The sequence below is a fragment of the Neopelma chrysocephalum genome, unplaced genomic scaffold, assembly GCF_003984885.1.
Source record: "Neopelma chrysocephalum unplaced genomic scaffold, ASM398488v2 Primary Assembly neopelma1_382, whole genome shotgun sequence".
NCBI lineage: Eukaryota > Metazoa > Chordata > Aves > Passeriformes > Pipridae > Neopelma > Neopelma chrysocephalum.
The window spans coordinates 11,486-24,407 of record NW_020898046.1 but is presented as its reverse complement, the minus strand read 5'-3'; the positions used below and the strand labels follow the sequence as shown (position 1 = coordinate 24,407).

The window sequence follows — 12,922 nt, the reverse complement described above, 5'->3', positions numbered from 1 at the left end:
GTTAGATCCAGCTGGGCGGTAGTTTGCCAAGATGTTGGGCTAATATTGTATTGATCCCATCTTGTATTTATAGAGTACTCCTGCATGAACAGCTTAACAGCAAGTAGCCTACTGAATTTTCTGATGTTCAGCCAGCCTTTCTGGAGCTACAAGGTACTGAGAATCAGTTCACTGCTGTGTTTGGAGGACTCACTTTCCTGGTACAAATCCACTTCTTATTTCTTCCTGATGCTCAAAATTGAATTCTTATGACATTCACATTTGTTCTTTACTGTCTGAAATGAAGTTAGAAATGCAGCTACCTCAACTATTTTCAGAATGCTCTAGGGATATCTTTTTAATGACAGATGGAAAAGATGTAACTGTCCCTGTTGTAGAGCAGTGTCTTGGGGTAAGGTAGTTGTTAGTGGTGAGACGAATTTCTTCTAATAAGATTATGGTTTGCATTCAGCATTCTGTGTAGCAGTTGTTTTGACCAGGCTTCTTAAAACATGAAACTTTTCTCTTAATCAGTGTCCTTGGTTCACTGAAAAACACTGAGTTTTTATGTATCTGACTTTAACTGGCTGGTCTTTCTGCCTCTGCTTTGGAATCTGTTTTCTGCTGTTCCTCTGTGTTTTTCTGGCTGTGAGGCACTGCTTCCACGTTTCAATACAAAAAAAATTATTCAGTCAGATCACTTCAACTAGAGTTAAGAAAACCTGCAACTCCAAAATTGAGCCTTAACTCCTACCCTCCAACGAACAAAAAAATCCCACAAAACCCTGAAACCTTCATCCCACAATGCTCTGTACTGTTGTTCCCCTGCACCCCTTAAGAGCAGACTCTTGCTCTAACAGTAATATTTCCTGCTTCAGTGGCATGGATCCTGTTTCTCACTGGAGGTAACAATTCCACACTGTTTGTTTTTGCAGTGTTGGCTGCAACGTTTGCATCATTTGCCAGTAACTTTAAGGAAATGGCAAAACTGCCTTGCTGCAGTCTTGGAGAACACTACTAGAGCAATTGACTAGAGTAGTCTATGCTATGATCTTTACAAGAGGCCTGCCAATGAGACAAATGGGAAATAAGGCAAAATATGGACCTCCCAAGTGAACATGGGTACACCTGGACACTGAAGGCACACATCCAACCACACTCCGCTGCTCTATGGTTGGCTTCAAGGTTGAGCTAGATGCTGCAATCTATTGTAGTCCTAGAATAGCCTCAGAAACTTGAGAACTGCTGGAGTTCTGGCCCCTTTCAGCACAGGTGTAGCAAAACAATGCTGCTTCTCACCCCAGCTGTGCTCAGCAAACTGCCTTGTGCAGTGAATCCCACATCATTTGCTATTGACTATGAAGAATGCTCTTCCTCTGTCATGTACACAACACACTGTAAAATCACTAGAGGAAAACAAGTAAGACACAACAATCATAGTCAAACTGTTAATGCTCAATAATTCCAACACTGTGTTTAGAAATAAGCTTTTATTAAGTAGATTGAGTTAGCCACTATTGAATTTGAAGGAGTACAGAAATAGAAGTTCCACAACCAGGACTGATTCTGTAATGCTATTCAGTGGTTAACAATTATTTATTATTTAATACTCAGAATGCTCACCCTAAAATACGTAGTCTTCCTAGTCCCAGTGAATTTTCATTTGCTTGATTCCTCCTCTATCAAAAATTCCATTATAAAAAGGCAGTTACCATGGTGCTGGCCAACTACATCCATGTCTGGCTCTAAAGTTTTAAGACAGTTCGAATGCTTAAAATGGAAAAGAAAAAGAAAAAAGTTACCAATAAGTCCATTTTCTCCCTATCTCTGCCCTCCCCTTCATTGCTGAGACATTTTAACTTCTGTCTTTTGTAAGAATGAAATTATGCTTATGCCTGTAATATTTATTAAAAATCCTGGTTAAAAATGGGTTTGTAATGCTTGTTATCAAAATGGATGCTTTTTCAAACTACGGGTCAGTTTTCAGTAGCTAGCCAAGAAGACTGATCAGGAACAGTAATATGTACAAGCATTCTCTCTTGGCTCCTTGGAAAATGTTAAATAACTTTCATTATTAATTTCCTAGGACGTGCTCATGTAAGAATAAAGCACTGCAATGATACAGAAGTTTGTAGGATGGAAAGGGGAGCAACTGCTTGTGAAATGTGTGTAAAGGCAGCATTTGCAATTGTAACAAATGCAGTTATGTTAACTGATTTACCAAAAATAGGAATCATGAAATTAAGCAGATAAAATTACTACTTTTGAGAGAGTCATACACAATACATAAATATAGACTGAGATCAAGTACAAAGACCATGTTGGTTTCTGGAATTAACGCTCATAACTATTTATCCATCTGCAGATGAACCTAAATATGGATAAACGTAGTTGCCTGCATTAGTGCAAACATATCCTCTGATCAGAATACCCTACTTTGCACTGCTTTTGCAGTTGATCAGTACTTGCACCGTACACTGCTTAAAGTGCAGCAAGACTCATCACACGTCCAGCAGGTTTTTTAACCAGCAGTAGGGTCACTCCAATATGTAATGGAGTTGGGCCTCACTAGGAAGGTTTATACAGCTATGGCCTAGGTCTGCAGTATGACCAGTCCAAATTGCCATTTATCTTAATAAAGGCAGGAACTCCTGTATGTGCAGAAGTACAAACCCATCATATTAACCTTCTACCCCAGTTCAAACTAGAGGAAAAAAATTTTACAATGTAGCATATTAAAAGATCATTCCAAGTGACTGACTATGCTGGTAATCTACCCTAAGTAATTTGAAAAATATACTGAAATCTGCTACTTAATTAAAATAGACTAATAGCTTAATGACTAGTAAAAATGTATTAACATGAATCCTCCTTTATTCTCTTTACATATTGTGAGGAAGAATGCTTTAGGGATGTTGAAAGCGTGAGACTGACTTGTCCCCTTTATCAGCTTTACACAGGTGTGTATTTCCCTTACACACTGTTGCTTGCTTTCTACTCTCTGCCTGTGTTTGGCACATGCCTGGAAGCTCAAAGAAAGTGTCCTTATCTCAGAATGAATGTGCATGGTGTATGTCACCCCTTAGCCTCGCTGTTTAAAACATGACAGTGGGCAGGGAACCTGTATTTTGACAGTGTCTCATCAAGAAATGTCTTCTACACCTTTCAATATTAGGAACATTACCTCTTTCCTGAATGCATCAGCTCAAAAGCCTCATTAATTTTGTCAAAAGGCAGGGTGTGTGTCACAAACTCATCAATCTTGATCTTTTTGGACATGTAGTCAGTCACCAGTTTTGGCACATTGTCTACGCTCTTCCAGCCTGAAAGAAAGAAAGCATGCCTTGGTTTTTCCCCTTTCCATCCATCTCAGAAAATTAAAAATACAATCCTTACCCAGGCATTTGTGTGATCAGTATGAAAAGAAACCAATGAGTGACATGTTAGTCTGTCCTGCCCCAGGAATGCAAGAGGTCTGGCAAAAGCACACCTTAGCCATATACAAGTGCACAGATCTTTCACCAGCTATTTCAGCATTCAACATAACAGCAGCCCTCACCTAGGAAAGCATACACTTGGCATATCTATCAGCTCCCCTGTATCTTTATAACCCAATTAAGTTTTGTATTACTTGAACAAAGAGCAGTGTAATAATTCCAAATTTGAATACTTTCATGAACTTCAGCAATTACTGAATCCCCAAGTTAGCAGCAGCTGTAAAAATCTCAATGTGGTTTTGGGTTGACAGCAGAAAATATGTATCAAGCACTTCTTGCTTTTTATTTTAAAGGTCTTTATAGCACATTTTCATGTTACCCCCACAATTTGCTTAGTGGTTAAGCAACACAGACATACTGCTGCGAGTTGCCATGTCCTCAAAGACGAGGTCCTTTCACTGGACTAAACTGAACCAAACCTTCACTTGGTGATAAAGCAGTCTCTGTATACCCCTCCTTTAATACTGAACAGCATATAGATATATTCTCTCTTCAGAATATGTAAGGTAAGATATCATCAATGTGTTAATTTGTGCCCTGTCTGTAGGAATAACAGATTTGAAAAGTCTTTATCTTAAAAGTCAATACATCATTTATGAATAGCCTGTCAGTAGTACGTTTCTTGCACAAGCAAAAATGAGGTGGTGTCTTCTTCCCAGGTTTAATGCATAGGAGATTATTTTTATCCCCACACCAAAAGAGAGTTACCTCCAAACGCAGTCCCTTTCCATGTCCGCCCAGTTACCAGCTGGAATGGTCGTGTGGAGATCTCCTGGCCAGCAGCAGCTACTCCAACAATCACACTGACTCCCCAGCCTTTGTGGCAGGCTTCCAAGGCAGCCCTCTTCAAGAGGAGACAGGACAAAGCAGAGCATTTATTGCTAATGTCTGTGCTGCCTTGACAGGTTGCGCTTCCCTTCCACCAGTTAATTAATCACATCAGTATTTAAGGAACAATAAATACAGTGAAAATTACATTAAATTTTCCATTGGTTCAGATTCCTTATACTGTTAAAGGTTCACTTTGCACTTTTTATATCCCACCTGGCTTCCAAAGAAGTCACTGAACTCCCACTGAGAGTTGGGATCAACTGTAATCACAGACCATGTTACTGACAGTTAGGAATGTTGTTGTAATTCCTGAAAACACAGCCTTACATTCAGTAATACTTCTGCATTTCCAAAGGTGAAATTAAATCCTTGAGGAATTACGGAAATACTGAGTGGTCCCTGAGATTTTACTGTTCATTGTACAATATATTTTATGTGAGTTAATTTTTCAACTGTGAACATACAAAAATTCAGGATTTCAAAGAAGTCCCATTAAGGAAAAAAGTTTGTAAGTTATGCCATTTTCAACCCAAGAAGTAGCAGCTGTTTTCATTACATAATTAGGAGAACATAAGTTGTCCTTTTCAGTCACAGCAATTATCATTACTACTTAAAAAAAATTTAATGCATATGGCATGTTTTCTGTAAGAAGAAAGCAGCTCATTTTGCTATTTAGCTGAGCAGCCCAGTGGCAGCTGCCTAGTCCCTCCATCTAGGCACTCCTGTCAGGCAGCACTCACCATGACTCCAACGTTGCCGATGCACTCAAACGAATAGTCCACACCACCGTCAGTCATCTCAACCAGCACCTCCTGTATGGGCTTCTTGGAGTCCTGAGGGCTGATGCACTCAGTAGCTCCAAACTCCTTGGCTTTGGGATACTTATCCTTGTTAATGTCGACTCCAATGATCCGGGATGCTCCTGCTATTTTACAGCCCATAATGACTGCCAGCCCAACTCCTCCTAAACCAAAGACAGCACACGTAGAGCCAGGCTCCACCTAGAATAAGAATAGAGTCGTGAGCATCAGAAAAAATCCATCCTTCCACGTGAGTGGGAAAGACAGGTTAAGAAATCTGTGATAAAGGAAAAAATGGAAGCAAATATATATGGCTACAAGACTTTACCACTTAGATAAGGAAAACTATATAGAAATAACATCCAAAAAGCTCTTTAGGTACTAAGCTTTTCTTTGTCCCCAAAGACTTCACTCCTGTAACCTGCCCTAGACTCATGTACACTCACCTACCAGCTCTGTCTCACCCTGAGCTTTAAACTAGCAGAATGACTTGCAGCAAGAGGAAAATGAATTGGAAAAGTAATTTATATATAGATGGTGTCAACAGGGATGCAAAATTCTCTACCTCTATTTCCTCTAAAGGGCATCAAGGTTGATCTGGTCTCTATGGAGAAGTTAAAAATTCTTAGCTAAACTTCATCAGTTGAAGAGGAAGAAGCAACATAGATTTGGTACCTGATGTTTACAGTCCTAATCTAGTCCCTAAGCTATGTAACAACAACCACAGCCTTTACCTTAGCAGTGTTAACAGCAGCCCCGTAGCCGGTGGAGATGCCACAACCCAGCAGGCACACTTTATCCAGAGGTGCTGCAGCATCTATCTTGGCTACTGAGATATCAGCCACCACAGTATACTCCGAGAAGGTGCTGGTCCCCATGAAATGGTAAATCTGCTTTCCTTTGCAGGTGAATCTGCTGGTGCCATCAGGCATGACTCCTTTCCCTTGAGTAATTCTTCAGGCAAAGACAGGAAAGTGCAGTCAGAGTTTTAAGCAGTAAATACTCTCACCAGACAGTATCCACTAAGCAGCAGAGAGGCAGATGCATACTTGCAACCTTATATTTTAACCATTTCAATAAACCTAGGAGTTCACAGAAATCAGATGCTAAACTCCTAAAACTTCATGTTGTTAATTCCTCCATGGAAGCAGTGGAAGAAATGGAGTTTATTAACGTGCTACCAATGCTAACTGCTTGTGCCAGGGTACCACACTGTCACCCTCCCCTACTTCAGTACCCTCCCCTTGAGTAGCACCTGTCAGTGATGTCACTAGGGCCTTTGTTTGGGTTTGTGAGACTTTTTCTTCAGAATAGGAGCTGGAAATTTATCTGGGAAGCAAGTGTTAAAGAAAAAAGCATTGTCTATATAATTTTGTACTGCTTGAAAGCTTTGGTGTTCACTACCAAGAGCTAAATTCCCTGAAGAGCTTCCCTTAAGTATGGATTAAATATGGAGTCACAGCAGTTATGTTTTCAAAACTGTGGACAAAAGCTAGCAGTTTGCACCTTCACATACATGAAAACAGAGAAACAGATTTATGTAAGGGGAAGAAAAGAAAAACAAAATTAAGGAAGAATGGAAAATAGTGCATAACTGACTCCTAAAAGGCGTACTTTCCAAGTCATTAAATGATGGATCAGTAGATTTACTCTTCAAAGAAAACTCCTGTCAATTACTATCTATAACTAAAACAGGTATACATTGAACGAACTGTGCGTCAAAAAAATAAAAAAAGCCATACAGACCTTATCTTCTGGCACAGGTTTGTTTTAGGATTTTTACAGAACTTGCACTCTCCACACTGGGGGATATATAGAGGGATAACAGTGTCCCCTAAGAAAAAATATCATGTGAGTAGTTACTGAGTCAAGTAAGGCATTCTGAAAAACATGAAGTTACTTGATGGTCATTATGTTTTTATGTGAGTTTCTATTCACTTAAAAGATTTGTGTATTAAAAACTGTTTACAGTACACAACAGTATCATTTATAGACTGTTAGATAAACCACTTCGATCATGTCTGAGCAGACAGCCTATCAGAAGTTCATCATTCCAGAACAAATAGAAATGTTACGATAAATCAAAACAACCCCAAATCAACAGTGAAAAACATGAATAAACACTTTAAGCCTTTTATTAAACCAACAGGTATCATTTGAAAAAAAAAAATCCCAACCTTGTAACTACATATTGATGTGATTTTGAGCAAGAAATTGGTATGCTGGGCTCTTTCAAGCATTAAACCAAGAGCACATTGAATAGATTAGTGTTGTGTCTCACAGACAAAGGAATCCACACAGGCGTACACCGCAGAATAAAACATTAACTCCTGCAATACAGCATTTCAGTGGCCCAGTTTGACAGTTGGCCTTGAAATAAAGTAACACTTTTAAGAAAGGCAGAAAACTTGTAAGATATTTTCTTACCCTTCTTTACTTTTGTTACTCCTTCTCCAACACTCTCTACAATTCCTGCTCCTTCATGTCCCAAGATGACAGGGAAACATCCTTCGGGATCAGCACCACTCAGAGTATAGGCATCAGTGTGACAGACAGCAGTGGCAACTATCTGTGAAGAAATTTATAATCTGAGACACCTTGAAAAACAGAACAGTAGCACAGATCTAAGTAATTCCACTTGGTCAGAAATTCAGAACAACAGCCAAGTCAAATTTACCAGTTCTGGCAGCATTGGTAATATGGCCAACATACTTTCAACTCTTGGCAAGGCACTTTTTCTTACTTTCAAGAAGACATGAGAGTACATTTTTATAATTTCCATCAATTAAATTCTGACATTGAAAGGGGTAAAAGTTGACAAGTGGTTTCTTAACTCAGTAGTCCAAGTCATCTCAAAGTAGGTTAGCATTTCAGATTTTAATTAAGTTAGTCTCTCAAAGGTAAAATTACCAGGGAGACCACACAGAACTCTCAGTACTGCATTAATCCACTTTAAATAAAATTAATAAATCCATGGTCTTAAGCACCATGCAGAGACCCTTTCCATGGAAATAAGTTTCACCTTAATGTATACTTTTTGGCAGATATAGGCTACTAGAAAATCCTGACGAAATCACAGACTTGGGTATAGGGAATCCAAGAGACCAATCACAGCTCAACAGCCATAACTTATGGCCTGACTGAAGTAAAATCCAGCATGTTACACAGCTGCAACAACTCACAAGCTGCTGCCCTTCAAACAAGATCAAAGATGTTCCCAGTTCAGATGTTTGTGGGTGTGGTCTGTAACAACTGGAACTGATCCCCAAGATTAGCCATTGTCTTTAGACCAGACTGTGAAGTGAGACCAGCAGAAATTAAAAGTGTTTTTCATAAACAGAAGATCTAAATATTATAATTTTCTTATTTGTAAGGCCAGCTGAGATACTAATGAACTAATGCTATCCAACATTTCTTCTGTTGGCAAACAAATTGTTCAGCTTTAATACTTAGTCTCCCAAAATACAATACATATAGCTAACATATGATTTAATTACCTTGATACGAACTTCATGAGCTTTTGGTGGAGCAACCTCCACCTCCTCAATAGAGAGAGGTTTACCTGCCCCCCAGGCAACAGCAGCCTTGCATTTAATAACCTAAAAGACAAAAACAACAACAAAAAATAGGACATCTGTTGTATGGTTCATTTAAAATAATTCTTGTTCAGCCAAGTGAGAAAATGAGAGAAACACTACTGACTTTTGGAAAGAGTCCCAGATCTGAAATTCATTATTTCAACACAAAGGTTTAATTGCCCCACATTTGCTTTCAGGAAGCTAAATAATAATGAGCAAACCAAGATCTGAAATTTGGATGTCATTCTCTTATTGAGCAAAAAATATAATAAGCCCGGGAGTGCTTAGGAGACACTCAAATACTGCAGTGAAGTGAGCAATAGGAATGCAAAGATTATGCATAATAAAATATATAATGCATAATAAAAATGTTGATTTAATCAAGTAAGAGACTGGCATTCATTTCATGTATGTTCCTTAAGCAGAGTGTTTGAAGTTAAGAAGTTCATAAAGTAAACTAGAGGACACATAGTGGTCCAAGACACACATCAAGAGTGAATTTCTTACGGTTTCCAAGTAGGATTTTGGCAAGGAGATGTGTGTGCATGCAGCAGAGCCCTCCAATAATCCGTAGGGACCAGAGAAACTTTGCTATAAGGCTCCTGTCAGCGAGTTACTGTGCACTAACAACTCTGCATGGATTTACTGTTAGCAAGTCTTCATCTGCTGCTCTTGGCACCTGCTGTGACAAATCCTGCTCTGCAACCATACCAAACATCTCAGGAAGCTTCTGAAGCCCAACGGTGCAGAGCCTGGATGAAACAGCAGAGCTTCTGGATTTGTAAACCCTGTTGACAGGTACATATGCACAACTGACTGAGAAAATCAGCAGGCATTACAGCTTCAAGTAAAAGGATAAGCATCTGGAGTCCCCTTAGAGGTCGATTTTATGAAGATGACTCTGGGTCTGTCCTTCAGGATGAAGTGGGCAGTGTATCAAATACTCTGAATTTTGCCTTCTGACAGGAACTTCTTTCAGCAAATATGGTATTGAATAGGTTCTTAAACGACACACAGATGAGTTGTGAAATCAAATTCAAGACCTTATCTACATAAAACCTGATGAGGAATGCTGTCACAGACTAGACTGCTTTGGAATGCAATCTACTCCAGAATGGTGTGCACGTATTTTGGAATAATTCAGTTACAGCAGAGACTTGCACTGATTTTCTTCCAGTTAAACAAGGTCTAGGCCATTGCTATGGCAAATATGAAGCATTTCATAACATACTCTATAAACCAACAGAAGAAAATGACATTTTGTGCATTCAAAATAGCTGTGGTGTTCCCATGGAATCACTGAAAGGGGATTAATGCAAATTCCCAAGACCAAATATACAGTCACCCAGCCTTTTTGAAATTTCACTGTCTGGAAGAAATAACAGTGCCAAGGCGACCGGTTGCACTTGGCAGGTCTGATTCAGCACCTGTGATCAGGAGAAAATAATGGCTAGTCTATGACTTTCTGTTGTACTTTTGTTGTACAACAAACAATATGAGACTTTGCCAGAACCAGTTAAAATCCTCACTGTACCTGTAACAGCAGAACTGCAAATGTTTACCTTGGCTTAAACTTGGTAAAATAAATACTGCAGGCCCTAAAAGCTTTGTAACAGAAAACAAGTATCCATTCCTACAGCCAGCAGGGTCTAGATTAGACACAAACACCCTTAACCTAGAAACATGAAATCTCCTTCTCCTACTATTTATTACCAGGGTAAATATTACAAAAATGCACAGATTGTGCCAAAGTAACCACTGTGGAATCACAGTGTGAGCAATTCGTCATAATCTCTAAATCGACCAAAGATTTTGCCAGAAAATCTAAATTCAAAGCACAAAGTGCAAGAGGAACCATAATTTGGTAAATCATTTACTGGTTTTCAATCCATCCCTCATCCTCCCCTCATTAAGTCATCACTTGTTCTTGCACAGGAGACTGCACATTCCTAAAATTGTTATTTCCACAAGCTTAGTTAAACACAAAGAGGGGAGAAAAAAAGTCTCCTTACTGGATAAATTCTGATCTTCCTAAAACCGAGAGTACACATCTGGAAGCACATTTTCAAACAGTAACTTCTGATTCAGAAACTTTTAAAGAAGTTGGCTTTTGAAACTGCAGTCAGTTCACACAGCCACAAAGGCCCCTGGATATCAGTGGATATCAGGAAGGCCCCATTTTTCTGCTCTCTCATTATTCAAATCTCTCTGCTTTTGCTTTGCTGAAAATCTTGAAGCCAACAACTGGAAAAAAACCCCAAACCACCAACTTTCACCAGTTCTTCATCTTCTCTATTAACACACTAGTCCAGGAGCACAGCTGTTGAGTTGCCTGTAGCTACACACAGGACCAGCTCTCTCACTCCAGACGAAACCGAGGTGCCCTATCTGCTCCGAAACTACCTGGAGCGTCCGGCCACCCATCCCGCTCGGGCCCAGGGCAGCTGCAGGAATTAGGCGCAGGATTAGCAGTAGGTCTGGACTACCGCGCTGTTCGTAGACCAATGCAGCGAACCTGCCAGGTAAATGGCTTTGTGAGCAAGCGCCCCCTCCTTCGAGACAAGTCGGTCACACCTGCCCAAAGCCCACAGGAAACCACGCCAAGCTCAAGGTCTTCTGCTTGTCCTTCCACCGCCGCGACCCTCACATCCACAAAACAGGCGGGGGCGGGAGCGCGGAGACACCGGGACACCCCCCGCGTCCCGGCTCCGGCTGGCGGCAGGGTCGGGGCGGACAGAGCGGGCAGGGCCCGCACCCCCAGCCGAGGGCAGCCCCCCGCCCCGGCCGGGCACCGGCAGGGAGGGCAGGGCAGGGCTCGCCCGCCTCATCCTGTCCTGCGCGGGAACCGCCGCGGGACCCTGGGCGACATTCCCACCACGGAACGCAGACCCGCACAAGCCTCCTTACCCCGCTCGCCATCGCGCACGGCTCGGCCTCCCGCCGGAAGGCGAAGGAGAGCCCGCCTCCCTCTCCCGCCTCTCTCCCTGAGGCGGTCGAGGGAACTGGCCCCTCCCTCCCTCAGTTCGCTCCCTTCCTTCCTTCCTTCCGTTCCTTACTTTTTTCCTTTTCCTTCTTCGTCTCCGTCCCTTCCCTCCCTCCCTCCCTCCCTCGCAGGGCTGGAACGCCTGCGGCGGTCACATTCCCGTTGCAGTGCTTTTCTTCCCGCGGACCCCGGGAAGATCCGTGTGTTTCCTGACGGTGGCCGCAGTGTTGCATTGCGATGTGGCTGCTTTTGTGGCTTCTGGCGGCTGCACCAGCGTCTCACATCCCGGTCCCTTCAGTCCCACAGGCAGATGGATGTTGTTCTGCCTGTGAGGGAACAGGCTAATGGGCCTTGTCTGCAGATCCTGCCGGCACTAGATTGCCCAGATTCTTCCCGAGTAACGGGAGGTCATGGACCTGCGGAACTCAGCCATTAGTGCATGTGCCTGCCTTGCCTCTGCGGGGCAGTCCCACTCTGGAGATGCTGGGTACCTCCTGTATCCCACCTGGACACAGGTGGGAGCTGACTGTATCTCCAGTGCAGATCCTTTGCACCTAAATCTATTCTCGACTGGCTAAACTGCAGTGATGGAGTCTTTACTGGGCAGCAGCGTGTTTCCAACTGGGTGAAGACAGCCCCTTTCCAGGCCAGGCTAAGGGATCTGCAGTGAGATGGAAGTTTTGTCTGGGCCTCTTGACATTGCATCCAGCAACCTTTGAAGCAAAGGGGCTATTTATACAAGGTGGGATTGTTAAACTCCTCACACTGTTGTTTAATTTTCTGAAGAAGTTTCTTTCTCCTGGTAGGGTAGGAAAGGCTTCTTGTGAGGCCTGCATACATGGCCAGGTAAGATCAGGGGAATGGTTCTGCCATGGGCTCTTGGAATTTTACATGAGAAGTGCTGGTGCTTGAGGAACTGCAGAGTGAAACTAAGTCCCCCTCAGTAAGAAATGAAATTTTTATTTTCCAGTGACACACTAACAAAGCTTAGCAAATACCACGGTTAGACAATAGGAACAGCTTGGGAAAAATTAAACTTTAATAACATGACATAACTATAGCATTTAATAAATAACATAAAAATAACATAATGTTTAATAACATAACTAAAATTACAAACTAAATCTGTAGGCTCAGGAAAGCTGACACTTAGGTGGAATGTAATTTGGGCAATGAGAGTATTATGTAGGTGAAAGATGTCAAGAAGGAATGAAAGGATGTGTGATCAGGCTGTCTGTCCAATGGCCTTCTTGA

The 12,922-nt window shown here is 41.6% G+C and overlaps 1 protein-coding gene across 1 annotated transcript; it reads right to left on the bottom strand.

The window, feature by feature from the left end:
* Window positions 1–1,450: 1,450 nt before the first annotated feature.
* On the bottom strand, window positions 1,451–11,688 carry LOC113979086 (alcohol dehydrogenase class-3). The gene is made up of 9 exons (XM_027706574.1): window positions 11,593–11,688; window positions 8,605–8,706; window positions 7,535–7,676; window positions 6,854–6,941; window positions 5,842–6,061; window positions 5,048–5,308; window positions 4,185–4,320; window positions 3,164–3,302; window positions 1,451–1,749 (listed from the first exon to the last, which is right to left on the bottom strand). Exons 1-9 carry the CDS (start codon window positions 11,602–11,604, stop codon window positions 1,725–1,727), a joined length of 1,125 nt encoding a protein of 374 aa, XP_027562375.1. The 5' UTR covers window positions 11,605–11,688; the 3' UTR covers window positions 1,451–1,724.
* Between the last annotated feature and the right edge of the window lie 1,234 nt (window positions 11,689–12,922).